The following is a 25389-nucleotide window of genomic DNA, read 5'->3' as shown; positions in this document are numbered from 1 at the left end:
CAGCAGCTCCTTGTCCTGCAGCATCTGTGTTGTAACTCCTACCGCCTTGCTACTGGCCTGAGGGAGGAACCAGGATAAAACAGCTGCCCTTGACTTCCCAAAACACTTTTGCATAAGCACGGTCGCCTCTGCTTCACCCGGCATCCGAGGAGAGATGCAGGACTCCTGGGTTCTGACCCAATTCCTGTAAAAAAACTCATGAGATAACACAGATCAGTGCAATTTCTCTCTGCCTCGATTTACCGATGCGTAAAACAGGGCTACGACAGAGCACGTGTGATAAGCACGCGGCTACATCCTCCGGCTGGTAAAGCCATTTGCATTCACAAGGCAGCAACCACAGTTACCGATTTTATTGAATGTTGAATGTTTAATTTAAAAAAGGGAAATTAAACAGCTTGTTGTACTCCCCTCTGTAAAATTCAAGACTCGGAGACTTGTTTGACTATGACTAACTTAAGGTGTTACTCTGCTGTAAGCCAAACATGCTTCCTGCCAATAAAAACAGAGTTCCCTGAAACAGCCCCGCTTTTATCTGCCAGTCTATAAATATATAGGCACCAAGTCACAAGTGCTGTACTTTCAGCCAAAAATAAACGCTCCGAACTAAAAACGACGAACTGCAAAGCTTCACAATCTGCTAAATGAAATGTAAATATTACATATCGGCAATCCAACGGCACTTCTGCCTTCAAACTCGGCCAGCTGTTCCACGCTTCAGGGTGCAGTAGACAAAGGGCAGGTCAGCATAATGCGGTTGTTTTCGGGAACCTCGTGAATTGGGTTAGCAATTCGATCTGTGGTCTGCTGGGGAGCGGGAAGAGAGCAAGTGAGAGTGTATGGCAGTAAAAGTTTAGGGAGGGAAGGCAAGAAACTGAATATTTTGCTGAATTGACCAGCAAATTCAGCTTCTCCCCGGTATTTTTAAAATCCCACGTCCTACTTCCATGCAAGGCCCTTATCCCCTGGACCGCATGTGTAACCCCACTGAATGTACCACATTTGGGAATATTTGAAAGCTCAGGGCCCAAGAACCGATTGCAAAATAGGAGATTTCTCTTCAAACATTATTGTGTGATACAAATGCAAGTAAGCTAGCCAATACCCTGATCACAGCAGAACAAATGATTTCTTTTTACAACTGGGAAATAAGAGTAACATATTTATACTCCACTTGTATGCTCAGCTCTATATAATCAAAATAGAGATACAATTCCTGCACTGGAGAGCTTAACATTTAAGACTGTTCCTGTAAATACGAGTAGTTTGAATCGCTGTGCTCACTCGCTAAAGACGTACAAGGCTTTTGCAGGATTGCACACTTCAAGCGGAGGAAATTCAGCACAATTCAGGGATAACTTGTCATGTTTTGTTCTGGTTTACACAGAAGGGAGTAACCATGCCAAGGGAATTGCGGAGAGCTGGGGCTGAATGTGGAAGTGGTCTTGGCTTGGAGAACTGGGCAGGAACGGAAGCAAAAGGAAAGAGATACTGATGTGACTGGGATATCACCCAACACCCACTGCCCTTAGTTTCCAGACATATGTATGTACCCAGACTGCAATGCAGAGCCGTCTAGGAACACGGGTTTCTGCATCAGTGGCCAGGAGAAAACTGATTTATCTGCACTGACTGTACTACCTTCCTTATTTAAGCGAGGAGGTGTGATCACCCCTGGCCCTGCTGTGTATGAACCACGAGGTACCTTGTACACGTATTCATCAACCACGACACTGGCAAAACTACTGTCGCCTGTAAAACAGCAAAACCTGATACACTCATCGGCATCCATGTCAATCAACCGTGCAGCCAGCTGTAACAGCCAGGCCAACTTCTGCAAAGGTATTTATAGAGGCAAAGCGGCCGTGAAGAGCCCTGTGGGATTTGCTGAAGAAACCGTGGAGGTTGGGTAGTTATTCAGCGGCAGTCAGGTACCCACCTCACTGAGCCGCCTTGGCAAAAAACCCACTAAGGTTGAAACTGCAGCTTCGGTTGCCTGAACTCCTTCTGAACCCAGGCCACGGAGCCACCTTGCTTTTTGTTCTGCCAAAATCAATGATAAAAAACTGGTGCCTCGGAAGAGCTGTTGTTCTTCAGCTTGAGGATACAGCCAGCTGCTGTATGGAAAGGAAACTACTTAATAAAAAGCTGAGTTGTTTTACAGGCTTCACTGGAATTTAGGGTCAGGCTATCTGAATCTATCCGTTACTTACCATGAGCTGTGTTGCTTCGTTCCGTTCATCCTACTTAAACAATGAAAACTCTTGGCCACGTCGTGAACGTGCACGGTGAGGTAAAACAGAGCTCTTCCATGGACATGACTCCTCACTGTGGCAACGAGGGATATCTTCTGTGCCTGCAAAGACCTCTGAGGACCCATGCTGTAATATTAAGCAAACTCCCCTCCTCGGGGGAAGCCGCTCGGGCAAAGGGCCCCCACTATCCGTTCTACAAGGAGATGGTAATGAAAACTAATCGGGGCAAACATTAAGTTTTATTTACTTGTCAGAGCTCTGCTCCACATACAGAAAACCAAATCTTCACATACTACTTACAGCTTCAGCTGGTTCTCAATAATTCTAATATTTTTTTTTTCTGATGACTCCTTACTAGGTTGTTTAAATACACTTGCAAATCAATATACACTTGCAAATCAAAGGTTTATGTCTCATCCCTTCAAAAAAACACGTTTTAAGAAAAAAAAGACTTGGAACTAGTTTTCACTCCCAACTTAACTCTGAACATTTCACAAAATCCCTCCTCAAAATAATTCACCAGTACTACAATATAGACAATATTATCAGAGGCCCTGATGCTTCCACACCTCAATCAAATCTGTAATATAGGAGGGGAGGAAAGAGCAAAATTAATGGAAGAGAAGGTCATGTGGCTGTTAAGAAAAAATCTACACCATTTCCCAGCTGAGAGTGCCTGGGGAAATAATTTCTAGCTTTGGGAAATACAGAAATTACTTTTTAATACAGTTATAAATAAATAACTTTTCTGAGGAGAGTTAATCAGAAATGGATTTAGAAATAATATTTGATAGACTTTGCTTTGTTGAAGAGAAATATATCAAAATCAGTATTCCTGTTAGACAGAAAGATTCGGTGTAGAATCAAGATTCAAGACACAGGCTGGCTAGTAGGGGCCATCAAGGGTTGGTCCTCTTCCGCCCAGATGGGATTGGAGGTAGGACAGGTTTGGAGTGGGAGCCTGGCCAGTTGATGAGCTGAGGCACATGAGAAGAGCCAGTCTTGGACTTGCTGTATTTCGTCTGAAGATTGTCACTAGGGAGTTCAGTCTCTGCAGAAATTATAAACAAGTGAAGAAGCACTAAGAGGGTATTTATTTCAATGAAAAGTCAAAATTTACCACAAATCATATCTCCAGTGGAAAACCCAGTGTTTTGTGGGGAGGGGGAAGAGTAGTATCTTCAGGTAGTCGAGTGACTGCTCTACCTCGTACATATGGAACAGTAACTTTATGCTTAAGCAGTCACTGTTTTTAATTTCTCCAAAAGTTCATTGAGAGAAAGCTGCTGTACTGAGTATGTTGCATTCACACTGTGATGATTCTGCCACAGCGTAACATTGCTGCTTATAAGGGTGTCGTTACCAGAAGCATGAAGAAGCTTCCCTGTCACCCAAAATAAAGCTACTATCATTACAGTAAGAAAGATACACAGCTTGATCAAAACTGTTACTTTGGAATACGGTTCAAACCTTTCAATCTGTCCACTCCATTTTTAGCTCCTCTTGGATCCCGATGCTCAGCTTTGGCTTCTTCAGTGAGACGAGCATGAGGAACGGGGGTCCGAACCGACAGACCTTCACCAGCAGGTGCACCAGCTGAGATTAGAGATAGACCACTAGCAGGACCAGATTCTCTGCAGCTGAGAGGGAGAAATGATTAATGCTTTAAAATAGCAATAAAAAAAGCATATGCACCAGGTCTGACAGTATTACTGATGTTGCAGTCACACAACTCAATCAAAAGTCAGAAATAAATCCCAGTACTTACCAGTTACACAAAGCTTTTTCACACATTACAATACTCTCAAAACTTCCAGTGCTAGCAAACACAACTACTACCTCTCTCGATTTTCATTTATTGGTTTAATTAATTGCACAGACAGGTACAATAAAGCAGTTTATGCCACACAGTGAATCAGCTTCAGGTCTGGGATCAGAACTCAGAGCTCCTTGTTTCCAAATCTGTGGTTCAGCACTGCAGACGACGTTCTCTCTTGGTGAGTAAAAGAAAATAGGAATAGCCTTGAAAATAAGTGTTTCTGTAGTACCTCAGTGACAACACGGACCATGAGTAGCCATTTACCAGTGAGTAGTACCCAAGGCACCTCTGACCTGTTACGTCTCTTGCAGAAAATCTAGTCAAAGCCAAAGCCTGAGTGGTCTGAGACAATGATAACGACCATGTCGTAGCTTTTTCTGACAAAGGCTTTCCATTTCCATCTATATACTATCAATTTACTTCAAGAAAAGTAAGGAAAAGACCTTGATTGATATGGTGAGATCAATAACTACCTATTTAATACAAAAACTTAATATATATCTGGAGCAATGCTTAAGACATTTCATAATGTCTCTTTTCATACAGAAAGGACTGTTCTGATCTAGGTGAGAGAAACTGATTCATAGATTTATGAATCTGGGGGGAAGTTCTGACTTTACACATGGTGCGGGCCAAAAGAATTTCATCCTGTAATTCTTGCAAGGAACATTTTAGCTTGTGAGAATACTGTGATTACAGTGTTCTGGGGAATAGAAAGAAAGTATTTCAGTGGTATTTTAATAAATCCATACAATAAGAAGAAGGGATCATGTATAATGTGATAAAACAGTGTGGTACTCCCATAAGAAACACGTAATTATCTTCTCACTAGATGTACTGTGGAAGTCTATGAGAATTTTGCCATTGCCTTCAAGGTAAAGGAATATTATATCCTGTAATGTACTGAGTGCTTGCGTCTTCCTCTGAGGTCCACTGCATCCAAGGATGCTCATCAAACACTAAATGCTCTAGCCAAGTGCCTAGTCGTAATCTCATTTTAGCTGCCTGTAATACGCATCAGACATAACTACGATAGGGATAAGAAATTACTAGGAGTAGTAAATCCAGGCTCAGTATAAACAGCAGCTTGAACTCTTCAACAACATCTATTCCAATTTCTAAAAGGCTGACTACTTCTGCTTTTGCTTCAGAGAACATAGTCACACATTTACCTACAAATAAAGGCTAAAAATAGATATCATATAGTTAGAATTAACCCCCTGTGGATCTCTAGCCACAACTACATGAATGCACTGTGTTAAAATCCAGCATCCTAAGGTGTTCAACGAAAATCTTCATTGCCTTTCTCCCCAGCTGTCCCTTTCTTAAAGGGCAGAAGACAAGGTAAACTGTGGGAAATAATTTACATACCACCTGGCAGGGTGTAAAGGGAAGGCAGGTACCCAGGCTTTTCTATGACAGGAGTCGTAGGAAACATTTAATTTAATTAAGGTTTCTTGTAGAATTACTCTATGAAAATAACATCAAAAACAAGTGGGAAAACTAAAGCTTATGAGGTCTCTGCCATCTAGATGTCCAAGGTATTTGGGACGGGTGGGGCAGAGGAGCTGAGAACCTACCTCTCCTTTGTGCTTTTGCCAGGTGACCTGTAAATGAGTTTGGATAACCTATCTTTTGTCCTTCCCTGACAGCCTCAGCACAGAAAAGAGAACTATTAAAGGTGAAGCAGGCATGTGTTCCCTCTAGTAACATTTCCCAGTCAGCTAAATGGAAAAGAAATGAAAAATAGGAAGCTTAAAAAAAAAAAAAACAGTATTACCCCATGGGAGTAAGGAGATAAATGGATTCTGTGTGTACTAAATACAAAATATGTTAGTAATGAGTTGAGGAGTAAAGCACTGGACTGCTATAGATTCTGTTTAGATTATGGTTGCACTAGACTGCCAAACCCTAACATATATCATTGCACATGATGTCATGATATTTCGGTTGATGGGTATTTTTCATTTGATTGTGTTTGGCAGGAATGGGGACGTGCAATTAAATATTTGAGACAGTTCCTTGTTAAATGCACTGGTCAATGGTAGGTGAGGTTCTGGATCCACCCTCAAACTTGCAAATAATGAAGGTATAGTAACAGATTAAGAAATTAAGTTTCTACTCTCCAACTCACTATATTTTGCCCCTCTTCTCTTCTCCTCTCCTTGTTAGACTGTAACCAGATCATTTCAATATCCTTACAAACACCTCTACTGGTGAAAGTGAGTAATGAAATACAGCAGACAGGGACCTAAACAATTTATCATTGCCTGTGGTGAGTAGCAGTCCTTTAAAGTACAGTTGTAAGATATATTGCCCTAAAGGACTGCTACTCACCAAAGGCAATGATAAATCGTTTAAGCCTATGAGTGAGAACAAATGGAACCTCAGGGGAAAAAAAGAAAATCCACACTTTCATGTGTGGGAGAGTTCAGCCTCCAGCAGAGGACTTCAAAAATCCCTGGAAACTGGCATGGTGTTTTCTTTTGTGAAATCAGGAAAGACTAGGTCATCGTACTTTACTTCCAAGGAGAAGACCATAGTTATGGTCTTAGCAATGAAAAGAAGCCATGGATGTAACTAGAAACTGTCCTGCTGAAAACTGCAGGTCAGTGGGCAGACAGCTAAACAAAACCTTTAATATTGACTCTTGAGTAAGTGCCGTCAGGATCATCTATTTTACTTGTAGACATGAAGTAACAGAACAACTGCAGGACTTGAATCCAACAAGTGTTAGCGACCGAAGAATAATGACGCTGTTTCCACCACAGCTCAAGCTTAAATAAAAACTGCCAGATTTGAGAAATAATGCAAAAAATTTGGGACCTGGACACAGTGTTGCCCAGTGAGATATCAGACTAATCTGCAGTCCCTGGTCTTGGAAAACAGTATTTCCTTCATTGGCTGTGCCTGGAGGTCAACACATCGATGCTCTTACCCCTTGATGGCTTTTTTTAGTTTACTCTTTCTTCCATTCCAAACACTGAAAGCATAAAATTGGAGAGAGAGAAAAAGAAAATATTAAACCACCTCAATATTCAAACAAAATCACTACAGGCTTTACTACAATACTTCAGAAATGTGGGATTTTTCTCACTAATATTTCAAATGCATCTACACAACAGCATTTCCATCAATCACGCCTATAAGCAAATTTCTTGCAAACTTTCCATATTTCCCTTGCAAAAGGGTTTGACAACATGACTCTATACAATTTTGCTGTAGGCCATGATGCATGCACAGAAAATTAATCAGATTAGCAGTTTGCTTTTTCTCTCTTCACAGTTGTTTTTCCACTGTGTTATTAACAGTGCTAAATGAAAACACTGCTAAAGTCAAAACACCAAAATGTGGTGGAGTGGAAAGACATATTTATTCCCATATGCGAATGGTAAGACCTTTACAACTCATCATAGCTTCACACTCATTTGAGTTATAGGTCTTGCCTCTTACTGGTAAGGACAGATGATGCATAATCCCTCTGCAACCTATTACGCACTCAGTTTCTCTCATACGCTCACTCTGTTCCCCTTCAGCACACTCCACTGTGGCACAAATACTCAGGACAAATGAATCTGCAGAGGCCTACAGTTTCAACCTTTTTACAGCATGCTAATTAACTACTTGTAATTACAGTGGCAGGTAGTACATCACATAGAGGGAACTGGCAGTCTCTCTAGGATATAAAAGGAACACAGATTTTTTTCAACAGAAAGTTTAGCTAAGAATTCTGCTTAACAGATGAGGAATAAAGTGAATGGGTTGAAAACGTATAAAGATGCTCAGCGTTTCTCATCGGTCTGACTTAATGTGAAAAGCTGCCTAATGTGTGTTCAGGAGGCTATTTAACAGTGATTTTTAAAAGATGTGAAAACACACAGGTGAAAAATACATGGTATGGTATGTTTAAATATAGCAGGAAAGGTGCCTTGGTTTGTATGGAATAAGAACAAGATATCAGACATGGGATTGAACCCACGATCAAATTCAAGTTTACCAACAGCCATGTGGCATAGACATCAGCTCACCCTAAGTTGCAGCTTTCAGGTGAGCTTTGTGGTGGGTTCCGAAGAGTGAGCAGAGCATGGCTACAAGCACACACCTATTTCCTAGTGTGGATGAGGGATCTGGCGTGTTATGCTTCACTAGGTCACGCTGTGTGGCATCCGGCTGCTTCTGTGTATCCCATCTGGGCATGAGATTACAACAGATGGCCAGAAGAGGGGAAAAAAATAAAAGCTTATCCAAGATACTGCATAGAAAGGCCGCAATGTCACTTGCCACAACAGCAGACAGGCTTGTTGGCAGCCAGAGCTCAGATGTACTTATGGAACAGGACCATTAGAGTAAGTCACAGCCATCTTGTGAGAGGCAATGTGGACCCGCAGAGCAAGTCAGGAAAATATAGCCCGCTTCGTAGCTGAAGGCCTAAAAGACACTGAAGATGTAGCCTCTTTAAATCTTCTTCTATCGTCACCTCTCTGCAAGCTTTAAATGAGATAAGAGTTGTTTCCCTCCCATAGCTCAGAGCCTGTTTAGCTGTGGAACTTATAAATGAGGATGTTCATCACTCACGAGCAGAGATGCTGGACAGGATATGAAGCATAGCAGCAATGGCTGAGATAGTAAGAGAAGGTAAAGGTACTACAGAGCTCAGTATCCTGATGGGGCCTGCTGTTATCATGGATGAGATATGAATTTGAAGATCATGATATCACCCGAGCTTCTCAAATGGTATTCAACAGTAACTATGGTAATCCTCTAAAGAGAGAATGAGAAATAATTTTGTTAGCCATATCTGGTAAATTTGTCTAAAAAAAATATTTATCACTCAAGTTCTGTTTTTCTATACCTGGATCAAGTTTCTTTCAGCATCTTTTTCCCTTCAAACATCCTCTTGATAGAAAGCTCTTGAAATTCCCTTTCTGTGTATGTGAATTATGGTGTCTAAATGAAACCATTCCCATGAATGACAAGACTTTGTTTTATGCTGCAGCGACACGTGTTTAATAAGGCTGTTGATGTAACAGATGAGACAACTGCATTAGCTTAGGAAACGGTTTTAGATCTTGCACATTGCAGCATTAACCTTCATTGCACCCAGCGATGATCTGCTGTCTCAGAAACTGAACTCACCGGCTCTCTGTCAGGGGGAAGCTCTGGTCTTGGGTGACATTCCTTCCATCTGAGAGCAGAGAAGTGTTTATTGTTGGTTCCAGTAATTGTTGACGGGAGCTGCTCGGTGCCGGAGTGACTGCCAGGTCCCTAAAATGTTACAGAAAGAAAATAAAGTTCTTTTTACATGCACTTATATACTGTGATAGCATAATCAGTGCTTAGCGAGTTCACAAGACCTGTTCAGATGGAAAGGAGCGTTATCTCCAGTGGGAGAGAAGCAGCAATAAGCAGTTGGGGGTAGTAATCCAGGCTCTGTTTATAGCCAATAGAGAGGAACAGTCACAGCTACAGTATGAATAAACTCAAGTTTAAGTAGATATCTAAAGCAGGTTGGATGAATCACTCTCCACTGAGACAGAGCAATGTAGGGCAACTTGTTCAGATAGAGACATTTTTTATTAAAGACACCCAAAATCGGGTGAGATTAATCCCACCCCTTGTGACCAACTCACAAGGTGAGAAGTTTCATCTTCACTGCCATGCATAACACCCAAAAAAAAAGCATTCCTGGTAAGTGCAGTATTAATTATATTTATTGCACTTTATTTATAGATTCAAACCACAGAGCTAAAACCAAAGAGATGCAGCACTGAAGACTGCCAAACATGAAAGGTCCTTAATGAAATGCTGAACTTAAAATTATAATTCTTGGAAGACTCCATACATCTACCCCCTGGTACCAGAGCCATCCCACTGACACACCTCAACTGAACTCTGAAGGAATCTTTTTATTTTTAAGAACAATGAGCCTATGTAACCTTTGTGTGTGCCATTTTCTAGTTTCCCTAGGAAGCTAGTCAAGAACATTTTTAACTGCAGTAGCAACTGCTGAATGCTTGCTCCATGGGAGAAGCTAGGTTTTTAAGGAGGGTTAATATCTTTTCTGAAGACTTATTGCTACAGTTTGGAAAAAAAAAACAAACTGTTAAGTTCTTCATCAAGTCCTCAATCATGCCCATAAGGCCATTAAGGCAATAAGTATACCACTGCCACTTCCCCACAGGAAACAGAGAGGCTGGAATCTCAAACTGTCTTTTCACGCCTCCTCGTCTTGCCAAAGCAGGACTGTTCCCCCCTGTGGGTCTTCTGGTGCTTCAGTGATGAGGCTTTCCCCACTCCTCCTCAGAAATCAGTCCCTAGCCCAATACACTGTGCATGGCAAGCAAGGTTTTTCTACTCTTCGTCTTTAAATTTCCCGTTCCTTAGTTTCTTCTTATTATTAATATCTATAAATAAAGCTTCCCTAGTGTAAGGCCTCAAGCTGTTATTGTTTCACTGTCAAGCAACCGCCGGCTGGTAATGGTGTTTGCTTGTTATCAGCTCAGATCAAAATCTGACCAATTACATAGCAGAAAGGGCCTGATTCCATTAATGGCCCCCAGAGCTGAGCGCTCTCAGAAATCATTTCTTGTAAATCCACATCATGGGGGAAAAAAAAAAAGTTAAAAAAAAAAGAAGAAAAGAAAATCTCTCAGCAAAGAACTCTGTTCAATATATAGCACAGAAATACACAGCCTGACAATGGAGGTTATAAGAGTCAAAGCAGAAATCCGAAGACAGGATTCAAGGCCACCCCTCTGAGGACTGGGTCACCACAGGAAAATGAACTCTACTTCCCGGAGCAAAGGTTTGGATTCAGAACCTGCAACCCACTCTCAGAAGCTACATCTCAGTTGATAAATAAACTTAAAACAACACGCCTGACAGCTAAGAAAAATACGCATATTTAAAGGTGTTATAGGGATGGTTTTTTACCTTCTATCTCTGCACTAAATGTCTTCTTTACATTGCCTCTCAGTTTTGTACTGTCATTATAGGTGTTCAGGCTCAGAGTGTAATTCAAATTGCACCAGGATGCCTCAGCTCAAACAAAAAAAAAAAAAGGAAAACAGGCTGGAGAAGTTAAATAGCACCCTGTGAAAAGGCATATCCGTGCAGTTCAGAGCAATGTCCTGGTTTTGTCATTAAGAGGGGCATAGAAATAAAACTGAAAAGCAAAATTAGATCGAAGTCAGAGGTTGACTAGACAAAAGAGGGTCTGCAAGAAATGTATGCAACCACATGCATGCAAATCTTATGTTCACAGCAAGCAAATCCAACCTGAAGAGAGTGTCTCAACCACAGGTAGGCCATGGACCTTCTCTCTTCCCAGTTCTGGCAAGGAACTCCAGTGAAACTGTAACGTGTACGAATTTCTTCCAACTCAGAAAAGCAAGACTGCATGTTATAAATTCTCCTCTTGGTGATGCCTGCTCTTGCTTACTCCAGTTCTTTCAGCAACATTTAGATGAAATCAAGAAGTTAATCATTAGCTAAAGGCCTGAGACTTCAACCCAACCCCTTATTTATTACCCTCAAACACACAGACAACTAGTGAAATTATTCAGAGCAAAGCACCAAACGTTGCCCGTACATTATATTAGGCAATGAGACATCAAAATGACTTTAATTACACCTGCACACAGCCACAGGCAAAAAATAAAGAGGCCAGGTTTTCAGTAATTTGGATTTAAGAATCTAAATTTATGTAGAGAACCCTGTGGGGTTGCAATAAATAAAATAGGTTAGATTCTTGTGTGACATCACTTTTAAAATTTTCTAACACATACTCAGGAAAATTGAGCAATATATTTCAGTTTGGATTAAAATATGTAATGATGAGATTAAGCATTAAAGAATCTTTTAATATTTACAGATACACAAGAAATTAAAAACTTTTAGTACCTTAAGAACTTTTTTGCATATATCATTTCTGGCATCAGTTTCATATATTTCATAGAATTTCATAGAAATCACTCCTAACTGAAGTAGGATTCTCATTCTCTGCAGCAGTGCTGCTTAAAAGCAAGCTGAGCTGCCTCTGCCCTCTACCATGTCTGGTCCACAGCCACCTATTTACACTCCCAGTCCTCTCTCAGCACGATGCCAGCACAACTGGTGCTTTAGAGAGTGAGGGAAATTGATCTGGCTGAAAAAACAACCTTTTTGTTTGGCAAAACCCCATCTGTACCTTTATCCAATTCATCACTGAGCTGTGTGACATCGGAGCCGGTGGCAGCACGGAGTGGGCAGTGGAAGGAAAGGAAGGGGCAGGAGTGCATGAGCCAGCATTGCCACTGAAGAAATACTAAAGTTACTGAATTCTTCCTCATTGCATGACAAAAATGTCTGGACACAAAAAAAGTCTACTTTGCACCGATAGCCCTTTGCAACCACAGAAATCAGGATACAAACAAAACACGGCTTTAACGAAGCTACTCAGTTTATACAATTAAAATCTAGTCCAACAGCTGAAAAAAAATCTTCAGTTCAAACAAGACATTGTAGAAACTTCTAGCTAATCATATTGGTATTTCTATGTGCTAATCAATTACCTGCATATTTCACAAATTTGTTCTTTTTAAATTATAATCACTTACTTTTTGAAGTGCTTGTCTTATTTTGCGTCAGGTTACCTGCAATGCCCTCAGAACAAAGTTTCATTTGATATCAACTCCATCCAGCATGGCAAGCATGGACCTTCCTTTTGTATTTCCCAATACAATTTGAAATTAATCCGCTTTAATGAACTTCCTTCTCTCTATCTGCCCCACTTTGCTCCAAGATGTCATCTCCCCAGGGGTAGAACAGACAGAACAAAATGCATGCTTGCTTCTCCCAGTCACAAGTCCATACCTTCAGTCAATTCAAACTCCACTGGAAGGTCGGGGCAAAAATGAGGCTTTACATAGGAGTAACTGAAGCAGGGGTGCATATTCTTTACTCTTCACTCCTCTAGAGGAGCAGTATTCCCCAGCGAGGAGTGCTATGGCAGCAAGCTTACTCCCTCAAGATTCATCAGCTGAAACCCTGTATAAGGCTGGATGCGTTACCAGTGAAAGAAATCATATTTTTACATAAACAGCAGACTGATTAAGTGGGCAAAGTACATTTATGCACTGCTGCTGCTGATGAAAATAAAGAAAAGGTGTATCATGTTCTAAATAAAAATTCATCAGAATAAAGCTGATAAGATTAAAGCAAGAATAGACAGCAAGAGTTTTTTAAAACTGGATTTTAAACAGGCATGAGCTTTCCTATTTATGTAGCCAAGTAAAAAGAGAAATAGAGACCTCCAAATAAAATACAGCTTGAAAGAAAATAACTTAAAACATGGATATTCCATAGGAGAGAGAAATCTGGGAAGCACTAAAGCTGAGATGGGTCTAGACATAACAATGAGACGAGATGTTGAACCTGGATATCTAATGCAATAATGGCTGCACGAAAAGATCGGTGTAATTTTAGAGCAACATATGCAGAGACAATGAAGTATGGTGCCTCAGATGCAGGCTATAGTGTCTTCTTTGCCAGCACTTGTAGGGACACTTGAAATACTTTGAACTGATCAATTTTGAGAGTTAATTAACAAATTAGAGAGACTTGATAGTAACCCTACTGAATTTACTAAGCATAGACTTACAGAGAAAGATGAAAAGACATTACAATATATATAGTTTAAGTAACAACCATGGAAAGGTATAAAACAAGATAACAGTCTAACTACCCCAAAATTATCTGGCTGCTGCTGCTAATATTACTACGAATAAACACATAATGAATTACCTTGTGTCATCTCAGTCACACAATCTGTGTACAAATTCCTTGCTCAGCCCTTGATAAAAGCTAAAGAAAGCCACATCACCTTGCATTTCCTATAGGCTAAGAGTGTGCACAAAGATGGTTACCACAGCTAAGATGACATGCAATAACCTTTTAAGCTACTCATCACCCAGGTCCATAGTTATATATTGAAAGAAAGATCCAACAAACCCTAGGTGAGCTTTTCCAGGGTGAAAGCCCCTCCTTTATGGGTATTTAAAACTTGATTCAATTCTGTATAAACAAACATGCTTAATAGAACAACCATACACCTGCTGCTGGACTGGGCTACATGACCTACCGGGTTCTCCGCTATCTAATTGCTACATTCCAGGATTCAGATTTTCTCTCAGAATTTCAACCATTTTATAGCATTCATATTTATGGCACCTCTTGACTTAACCTCTTGCATGGAATGGGGTGTTGTCTACTCTTGCCTCCAATTCTGCTGAGCGCATCTATCCCTTGAGGCCTGGTAATTGCAAGTGCTGATTGGGGGTGACAGGATTTTCTCTCACCTGCCTGACAGCTCTGCCAAAGCAGGCTGATACTTAACTCCACAACCAGCTTCCAGTGAAAGAGTATCGTGGAATAAAGGGAGCAAAGAGCAACAAACTAAGGCAGACTCAGATGAACAGTTCACACTGCAACACTAAATCAAACCCAAAACATCTAGCAAAAGAGAACACTGATTTCCACTTTTCTCATTTCAACATAATTTAAAATGAATGAATCAGCTACTTAAAAAACCTTTTCTCTAAGTAAAGATTTGGAAAATGCATCATAATTATGCATCTCTGCCTGTAAGCTTCTGCCACTGGTTTTCTAGAGACAGTTTAATTCAGTAGGGTTTTTTTTTTCCTTCCTTCTTTTTTTTTTTTTTTTTTTAAATAATCCATCTCCAGACTTTGTCATTGGAATGATTTTCATCGGCACATCTGGTATGTACAATTGGTGACTGCATTTGTACAGGCCTGAAATGAGCTGAAAGGTGTGAACTTTTCTACTCGTTCTGATGATTGCTGATTTACAGGCCTATGGGATACTTTAAATGTCAACACTGTGTGCCTTTTCATGGCAGGTAGGAAAAGCAAGCAAAGAAGAATTCAGATTAGGAAGATTTACACCAGGGGAAGGCAGGAATGTCACAAAAGATCAATCAAAGAAGTACATTGAGATTTATAGACTTTTAACACCATTTTTGCAGGGCTGCGACTATAAGGAAAAAGGAAGAGAGACAGTCAAGACAGTATCCATTTTCTAAAAAAAAAAAAAAAAATTAAAAAAAAAATTAGGAAGTGGAGTCAGCTTTCAGAAATTCTGCTTCAATCAGAGATCTCCACAGATGTACTGCAACAACAACCTTGCGCTGAGCACGGCTGTGACTTTCCAACACCAATTACTAATAGTGCTAAAAACATGCTGGAGACTGTGAGCTGCCAGAAAAATGATCCTTTTCTGCTCTCTCAGAGAAGAAGCATATAATAATTTCATAGTTTTAGACAAGTTACTTGTGGATGGCTCTGCCTCATGCATTTTCAGTATACATTTCAGGACTGCTGCACTCCCAAGTCAAAAGACAGGCAGTGTGTATTTGTAGGGCTAGATTTAAAAGTGATAGAAAGGAGAGTTGTCTATGAGATTTGCAATCCCTGACAGTTTCTAATCATTCATCCTTAACAGCAATGGAGAAGAAATCTTAAACAGGCATTTTTCACTTTATTGCAAAGGACTTGGCTGAAACCACTCTACCTTACCTTTGAAACAGCTGGACATATGCACTAGGTGCCTTCCCTGACAGAGCCTGACGTGCTGCAGAACGCCGCCTTTGGAGAGAAGCTTCTTCCTGATAAAGAAATATGACCAACTTTATACAGCAACTTAAAAGTATATATGGAAACTTAATTGGCTGCGATATTCTTCTCTTTTGCTAAGAGTCTAGAGTGTATGCATTTATATATTCTGGGAAAATAGCAGAGCTATATTATAACTAACAAGGTGCTAAATATGATTCACCTTTCTACACAAACCAAATTTTGGTCTGAAATCTTGCTGGCTTTGAAAAATGAAGATCTTCATCTCCAGTGAAGCTCCATTTCTTCATAGTAGTCAAAATGTGCCAGGATGTTGCAGGAAGGAATATCTGCAGAGAACCACTTTTGATGCATCCCAACCTCCCAATATGTTAGAGCAGGGATAATTCTAGCTATGCTGTTGTCTTAAGCTTCTTTTCACCAGCAAGGGGCTGAATACAGAAGAATTTGCCTCTGCTACATCTTAAATACACTGTCTCTTTGCTCCAGTAATGCAGAAAACCTGCCTTACCAACTCTATATCAACCAATATTCCCCCCTCAAAGAAGGAATTACCTTTTGCAAATTTCAGTTAGTTAAAATGACTTTGTACAATGAACACATTATGATCTCAGCAGACTGGAAAATGTGCTCCCAAGTTTTAAGGGCGTGTTAATTAACATGTGCTGTAGGACAATGTAATTTCTCAGGTCAGACAAACGCAGCACTACAGTGGGCTTAGAAAAATAAAATGTAAATCACAGAGCAAAGTTATTAAATCCTGAATTGTTATCAGCTGATAGCCATTGATAGTTATCAATTTAATAGCTAAATCACATGTCTGTAATAGAGGTGTTTTGTCATGGTATGAGCAATGAAAGAGAATATAGTTAATCTGCTGAATGCTCACATTATGACTATTGTAAATTCCTTCACTTTCCTGCACTGTTTACACTAAGTAAGGCTCTGCTTAGATGCTCACTGAGCTTGTGTTTTGTTTTGCTTTCTTTTGGTAAAGATATAATTCTGACCCTTTTTTCTGTGTGGGTTACAGGTATAGATACCTTTCTGTTCATACCTTGTATAGTTAATTACAGCCATACAAAATTAGCGCAGGGTTGGCATGCTCACAAGGGATAAGGCTGCAAGGAATCAGATCTACTGTCTTCTCCTGAGCAGCAGATCCTGCTTCTTATTTTGCTTGTGGAGAATTCACATGAATTTCTCCATCTGTTTTATTTTCCAGTTCTACATGATGGGAGTGGAATGTGGTTACTGCAGTGACAGCACATTATTTGGGTGCCAAAAGCACAAAAATCATTTGCAGTCCCAAATGTAACAGTTTAGACAAAATTTTACTTTAAGGCCACAGACATATTTATATTCTTCTCATTAAATAAGCTCTAAGAGGCACCTGTGTTTCATCTTGAAGGTTTTACTACGCTGACACTTCAGCTGACGCTGTAAAGCTTTCTCTGCATTTAAAAATATATTGGAAACTTAGCGTAGTAAATAACGAAAAGGTATTACCAGCACTGAACAAGGAGACTAAAAAGAAAGAGAGCCTTACGGCCACTAAGTAAGTTAAACCCAAGGTAAGTGATAGCCTCCTCCATCATAAACCACTTCTCCCTGACTTGACAAAATGTAAACTTTCAAAATAAAAATAAAAAAGATGAAATAAAAAGTGAGACAAATAAATTGCTGGGGTAGGAGTGATGGCAGAGTGCCACTAAGGTAAGAAATATTCTGGCTTCTCTCTCACATTAAACTAACAAACCTTTGGATGAAAGGAACATGAAAATAAACAAAGCTTGTGACATTTTTTTAATTCTGCATGGCTTGAAAGAGGTATTTCATTTCAGAAGACTGAAAGATGGGGGGTTCCCTATTTATGTCAGCCATTTGACAGTCATACCTTTCTCCAAACCTAAGAGAGCGTTTTTTAAAGCCTGGGAAACGGGGGCAGGGGGGCTCTGTTACTTTGCTCCATCTACAGCACTAATTCTAAACACCAGAGGTAGTTATAAATACAGAGATAGTGGCAAAATTGTACAGCAAGTCATGCCTGCCAAGCCATCATTCATCATAATGACATCATCACCCTGGAATGGAACAAAGTTTAAAGCTTTCATTTTTCTTTTTCTCTTTCTCCTGTCGTTGTCGTATAAAAAGAGCATTAGACACATCTGCTTCATAGCCCCAACTCCCCCACTGCCTGCAAGGAGAATGAATGCCTTTAGGGAAAGGACTATTAAGGAGAAGTAAAAAAAGAAAGAGAGATGAAGCTGAAGTTGCAAAAGGTTATTTGAAATCCAAGCACATTGTTGAATCTGTTGATTGAAAAAGTAAAAGCAGGTGAAAAATGTGCTTAAATTTCATCTCTGGCAGTTATCACTAGCATACATGCTGAAAGGCTCGGCTGAACGAGTTTTTCCACTGCCACAGGATGGCGTTCATAAGTAACCTTCATTGTCCTATTAACTGCATCTAACTATTTCCTCTGAATAGGATAGTTTCATATGTTGTGGTAGAACTGAAAGATGATATTCAGCTCCCTTACACCAGTACGCAATTGGATGAAATCAATTACGATCAACAGATTTATTCTGGTGTAAAATCGAGCAGAAACGACACCTTGTCCTCTCATCTGAATTTACTTGCCTCATTCTCATCAATCTGCCTTTAACTCTGGGGAACTGGTAAATATTGTTGAAATGAAAGACGGCCAGAGAACAGGTGTCAATTTTCTCTGGAGATAGAAAGGTCTGACTAACGTATTTTTTGCATACAACTTATCATTTCTGTCTAAGGTTAGAGTAGATGCTGCTTACCACAGAGCCCAGTTGTGCAGCAAGTTTGTCCGAGATACCTCCTGGATAGTTTTTGGCAGAAGAGTCCAAGGACTCATTGACAGATGAAGACCGAGTAGCTCCAGTAATTACTCCACTGGGTGACAATCTTTGCTCTTGTAAGAGCCGTATTCTTGAACCTAGTATGGAAAAGACACTTCTCAACAGAAATATTCTGAACATCACTTTGCTTACAGCAAGCAGAAAGAAACTAGTAATTTGCAACTATCATCAGCTGGCTTTTGGCACAATTCTGGATTCGCAAAAGATAACTCTGAAAGTTATAAAGGATATAAACTACACAGTTCCCAAAAAGCTTTTAAACCTTCCAAGTACTTCACAGATACAACAAATTTATCCCCCCTGAATAGTGAGGCAAATGAAAGTTATGAAAAATCTAAAAAAACCACCCCTACATTAATGGACTAGGAAGAGGTGCTTAACCGTGTGTAAATGAGCTCATTTTGTTAGGGATGCTCTGATATGCACCACTGTTATGACCTCTAAGCTAATTACAGTCTACCTGCTTGAAGTTTTAACCTTCTCAGAGCTCTTAGAATGTGATGGGGAGTTGGAGCGGGGCACCTTTTCTTCTGTTATTTATCTGAATTTCTGTGAACAGAAATCCAAAGACTTGCACCACTGCTGCATTGCAAGGAATCAAACAGGACCGTAAGCCAGAAAGCTGAAGACACAACTAAACTTGCTTTTTCCAAAAACATTTTTTTCAAATTTGACAAAATCTGTAAACTGGGATTTATCCTGTCTATAAAATGGTATCTAAATATGAAATTAAGTCACAGGAAAATTCTTATAAATATTGGTACATGGCAGTCTTTGCAGAAATCCAATCATAAGAAAGGTTTAATTGTATTGTGTGTCACATCAAAGCACAAGAGCTCATAACCTAAGGAGTCACACACAAAGATGGTAGATGAAAGGCAAAGAGACATCCCATCCATATGCATGTCCATATACTAAATATCATTATTTTTCTTAGTTTCTGCTTTTATAAAAAAGTTTCAACAGTCATCGGATGACTCTCAGCATAGCCATTGTATACTGCTGGTTTGTAGCTGCCAGAAGATCTGGTGGTAAGAACAGAGGACATGAGACTTGAGATTGGTGGGTTCTGTTTCAGGCACAGTAAACTACTCACCTTGACACTAAGTATAGACCCTAAACTTCAGAGGTGCAGAGCTTCACACTGTCAAAACTTCAGTGGGATTTCTGGTGCCCACCATCACAAATAATCAGTCTTTGACATAAATGTCCCTTTCCTCATTTGTAAAATACAAATAGTACCACACACTCCACAGGACTGCTGCGAGATATAATTAATAGTTGTAAAGTACTGAGTTCCGTGGATGAAAGCTGCTAATGCAAGTACAAAGCATTATCAGCTCTGAAATGTATTATACTTCTGCTATAAAAAGTTTTTAAAAAGAACTTGTCTATTTTCTCCCAGTATTTTCTCTATACATGAGCAAAAGATCTTGCACAGCAGTTCATTAAAAAAAGAATTAACAACCTATCATAATCTCACACAACCAATCTTCCCACTGCTACTATCTTACTAAAAATGTCCATATTAAAGTTAACCTTGGGGCAAGTTTTTTAAAATAAATTATTTCACGCAGTCCATAAGAAGAGCTGATCTCTAGAAATAGGGTAGTTAAATTTATTTAAATACCTATAAATGAAGCTTTAAATGAATTTAATGGTGCATAGTAAATTTAAAAGTTACTTTATGGACAGCAGAATTACCAAAATCTAGTACTATTAATGAAGTTTCTGTAACTAGTGACAAGTCACTCACTGAAAGAACTCAGAACTGCTGAGGAATACAAAGTCCTTTAAAGGAACTTCAGATATATACGTATATATCTTCAAAAATACCATGATTATATAAAAATCTTTTATCTTTAATCCTCCTCCTTGTTCTTCTTTCCTGATAATCTAGTTAGGATTTGGTGGGTTTTGTTGCCTCTCAGGACAAAGATTTCAGACATTTTTGCCCTCCCTTCAGCTACTTTTATTTGCAGCCTTCTGAGCCACACAGAAGGTCATGAATATTGGCTCTGTGTTACTTAGGAAACTCATTAACCCTCCTGTTGCAATGGATCTAACCAAGACAGCCATAAACCACGGAAGCTCTTGGAGTTAGAGGAAAGAATTCACATAAATGAGCTTATTGTTAGTCCGTGTTGTGCAACATCTTACTACCATAATGTCTATTTCTTATCTCTTTTTCTCCAGTACTTTAGAGATCATATTCTGCTTTCATCCCAGCTGGTAACCTGCCCTGTCTGGAATAAATTCAAGGGTTACAGCTGAGTTCTCACAATATGTTAAGCTAATCTTAGTTATGCTGCCTCTGACAAGAGTAGTCCTCCTTTCTTCCTTCACAGGCAGCCATGAAGGTCTTCTCCCTACCCTTCCCTCTTGAGCCAATTCTATAGCTGCATGATGAGTTTGATTGAGGACTCGATCTGTCTGAAAGTTGGTGAGTTTTTTTCCTAGGTTAGTTTTTGGATGGAACCATTCCCTGGTCCAGATTACAAATAACTGCACAATCAGAAGAATGAGAGCAACGAGCAGACTAGAAATGCATTGGCAGGAGCGGTAAGTTGGGCATGACCCCTTTTTGCAACAGCATGCACTTGGATTAGCTGGAAGCGATCATGAAGCTCCAGCCGTAGTCATTCAAGGGCTAAAAGGCTTCTGTTAAACACACTACCAATCATTTGGGTTTACCCCGCAGTGGGTAGCCCCAAAAGCACTTGGAGTGAATTTGTAAGTTGCCTTCACTCATCTCACTATCCTGGTTTTCATATACCTCTTCATGCTTCTGGCTATCGTGGTGAAAAGAATAAAGTAAGGTCTCGGTGCCATGCCATTTTCTTGTTGCTCAACAGTTTGATAGGCACAAAGCTCTCAGCCACGGACACATATCTCGCTTGTGATTCATCTGGAATGAATGGGAGATCCTCAGCCCAAAAGCATCCTCAGAATCATAGAATCGTAGAATCATAGAATCATTGAGGTTGGAAAAGACCTCTAAGATCATCGAGTCCAACCATCGACCCAACACCACCATGCCCACTAAACCATGTCCCTAAGCGCCTCATCTACACGTCTTTTAAATACCTCCAGGGATGGGGACTCCACCACTTCCCTGGGCAGCCTCTTCCAATGTTTAACCACTCTTTCAGTAAAGAAGAGTCAGGCAACTCACTTTCTGCATATTATTGCCTCAGGGCACACAGTGATGTAAAGTACCTGGAAAGATCTCCATTAAAGATTCAGATCCCAGGGAGGAATCAGCCCAGAAGACCCATTACAGAGAAGCACACAGAATTTTCAGAGACAAGCAGTCTCACAAGTTGCATCATTCACAGATTTCAATTCTTGTAACAAGTAAGTAGGAATACTCTACTGATAAAAACAGTAGTAGCATGTGCCCAGACACAGTACCTGCTCCTGCTCTGCTATTCAAGTCTTGAATGCTATCAAAAACTGCAGGTGGCTCCAAACCCAGGTACGCCTTTACGAGGAAACTCAGCTCTGTGATTGCCTCATCCAATTCATCTGCAGAATGGGATATGCATTTCACGGTGGAGAGAAAGGATACATAACAAAAACCCCAAGTTTTTATCAGTACGAAGTTACAAATCACAGAAGTTTGACACAGAAATGTATTCTTAACTCATCCAGCTCATCTCTTTGGGAGAAAAATCTTCATCTTCATAAATAGCACATTCAAGAAAATAATCTGAAATTCATCTCAGTTTCTCCACTCACCTAAATATTCTCCTTCTTCAGTTAGGTTTACTGTGCTTTATTTCTTTAATGATGTATCTAAATTGTAAGCTCCATATGCCCTTGACAATAACTACAAATACAATATTTCATACCACAATGATATATTTCACCATCACTGTGGTGAACCACAAAAATCACCTCCACAAAAGGGCAGACACAGAACAAACTAGAAAAGGATTCTTCTCTACCACCTGCTGTCCTCAATTCCTAAATATCAAGAAGCAAACATTTGTTTTAATGAAATATCTACCACCTTCACATTCCTTGTTTCAGGCTGGGGGACTTGAGCAAGTTACTAAGCCTAAGAGTCCTACAAGGAAAAGCTTTACAGCAGCCTCTTCTTTACAGTGAGACGTTGCCAGACTGCACATCAGCTGTCATTTCAACACTTGAAAAAAGCCTATCCTGCCCAGAAATAATTACGTCTGTTAGATCAAAAGCACCCCTGAACTCTGCCCAGAAACCAAGAGACAATTAGCACAGATCAGTTTAATATTCTCATAGGAGACAATACTTAACAAATCTGCTGCCGAGTTCAATAGTTGGTTCGCTTTCTAGATGGGCTTAAAGCACAACTTGGGCATAGCAGAGTAATTCAGCCCTGACAGATCTCCAGAGCTTTTGGATTCCTGGGACAAGAATTAACTGGGAAAATCAATTAAGGGATAGTTTAAACTGTTATGCTGAACATCAAACCATTCATCATCCTTAGTTTAATATTTGCCAGTGGCTTTGTTTGCATAGCAGTTTCAGTCCATCTATTGGTGAGACATTAGAAGTCACATTTATAGTATAAAAGAGATTAACTTACCTGTGTTGACTACTGCATCAAAGTATCCTGGAAAATCCTGACTTATTTTGATGTACATGTCCACTCTGGAGACTGCCTCTTCAATCTCTGGCCTGCTGAATAATCCTTTCCTCCGCAGATGTCCCTCATATTTTTCTTTGTTCATTGGTACTAACAGGATATATCTGGGTTTAAAGTAGGTATTTTTCAAGCTACGCACACCCTTTAAAATTAAGCAGAGAAATGCAACGTTTTGTTCCTGAAACTGAGTGCCTGTTGAACTTGTAGCTGAGTTTAGGACAACTCTGCATTTATCACAAATTACTGTGAAAGCAGTACTGGAAACCTGTATCCAATCTACAGGTCTCAAGATCTAGCACCCAACTTTGCAAAATAGGCAAGTTCAAGGTGAAATGCCCTAAAGCTACATGTGGAAAGCGTTATAAGAATAGTATAACTTTATTCTAAACACTCTTTTGAAAGAATCCTTTTCATCAAATTCCACGGTGATTTAAAGCATCATACTTCTCATATCCACCAGTTAACGGCTTTTCCTTCTTTTCCATCCTTTCTATTATATCAGGACCTAGTTATTCTAAACGTGCGTATCACTGACTCGCACGATGGTACTGACACACAGCACAACTTATCTGCATCACCACCTTGGTCCTTAGCTTTCCACCATGAACAAACTGACAATTTTCTCCTCAGCTGGTATATTTTTCTAGGTGAAAGTGTGCAACTTCATCGAGATACAGGCATATTTATTTTGCTGGAGCAGCTTGCAATGTTACCCCCTCCTAAAACTGGGTATAACCACAATTCCCCATCAGTGACGTGATGTGCACATTCTTCATCTGTTACATTGTAGTCAGCCGTCTTAACCTGAACCATTTTTATCAGCAATAAACTATTCTGTTTATCTACCAATAAACAGGATTTTTAGTATAGCAGACTAGGAAACATTTACATGTGCCTTGCATCAACTCTGCTGTTGATGATGCTGTTGGCACTAATTGACAGCTGAGGACTGCAAACACCTATAATCATTTCAGCTAGATCTGAAAAAGGAGACCTGTCTGCATGCTAGGACTCACAGGCAAGGTCTTATTAAATGATGCAGGTAATGGTACCAACCCTGAATTTCCGACAGCTCTCCTTTGCAACGACTCATACTTCGAAGAATCTTTTCTCTCTCCCTCTCACTCTATATATAAAACAGAATATCATAACCATGTAGCCCTGCAGTATGGTATTGCCATCAGATTTGTACTGAGTTTTCAAGACCTGAGGACTGAGGCTTGTCCTGCTCCATCTGAACTTTTCTTGACTTGGCTGTAACTTTGTTTTACTTGGTTCAGCTGTGACAGCAATTTCTCTTATTGATCAGGTGCCTATATCTAATTGTTTTACTTCTGTTTATCTTTGCGTGGTACAACCACAGTTTTATATGGATAGCAGTAACAAGCAGTTGTTCCAGGTAGAATGAGATGCTTATGATTCAACATAATAACATAATGTAGATAAATAGAGGCCTGGCATGATAGCAAAGACCTTGAGAAGTGGAAACACAGGACACAATGTAAAGGACTACAGGCATGGGATGATAAGAAATGGGGCGCAGTCTTGACACTACACACCTCACAACTATAAACATCTCAACAACGGCCAGTTAAAAAACAAAGGCCCGGAGCTGGACAAAGCTGGTTTTAGGGGCAACAAGAAGAAATAGTATCATAGATACATAAAGGGCACCATATATAATGAATACTTGTACCAGAAATAGTGTTGCCAGCAGGAGCAGGGAAGTGATCGTGCCCCTGTACTCGGCACTGGTGAGGCCGCACAGGCTCGAATACTGTGTTCAGTTTTGGGCCCCTCACTACAAGAAGGACATTGAGGTGCTGGAGCGTGTCCAGAGAAGGGCAACGAGGCTGGTGAGGGGTCTGGAGAACAAGTCTGATGAGGAGCGGCTGAGGGAACTGGGGTTGTTCAGCCTGGAGAAAAGGAGGCTGAGGGGAGACCTCATCGCTCTCTACAACTCCCTGAAAGGAGGTTGTAGCGAGGTGGGTGTCGGTCTCTTCTCCCAAGTAACTAGCGATAGGACGAGAGGAAATGGCCTCAAGTTGCACCAGGGGAGGTTTAGATTGGACGTGAGGAAAAATGTCTTTACTGAAAGAGTGGTGAAACACTGGAAGAGGCTGCCCAGGGAAGTGGTTGAGTCCCCATCCCTGGA

The 25389-nt window shown here is 40.2% G+C and overlaps 1 protein-coding gene across 1 annotated transcript in view; it reads right to left on the bottom strand.

The window, feature by feature from the left end:
* Positions 1 to 3154: 3154 nt before the first annotated feature.
* Positions 3155 to 25389, bottom strand: part of LRGUK (leucine rich repeats and guanylate kinase domain containing) — a 52479-nt gene continuing 30244 nt past the window's right edge. The window contains 7 exon segments of the mRNA XM_019474898.1: positions 3155 to 3306; positions 3726 to 3895; positions 9211 to 9339; positions 15651 to 15739; positions 18521 to 18678; positions 22016 to 22129; positions 23175 to 23376. Of these exon segments, the coding sequence (XP_019330443.1) occupies positions 3155 to 3306; positions 3726 to 3895; positions 9211 to 9339; positions 15651 to 15739; positions 18521 to 18678; positions 22016 to 22129; positions 23175 to 23376 (1014 nt within the window).

Source organism: Aptenodytes forsteri, unplaced genomic scaffold (assembly GCF_000699145.1).
Source record: "Aptenodytes forsteri isolate BGI_AS27 unplaced genomic scaffold, ASM69914v1 Scaffold173, whole genome shotgun sequence".
NCBI lineage: Eukaryota > Metazoa > Chordata > Aves > Sphenisciformes > Spheniscidae > Aptenodytes > Aptenodytes forsteri.
This window is presented reverse-complemented; position numbering and strand designations above follow the sequence as displayed.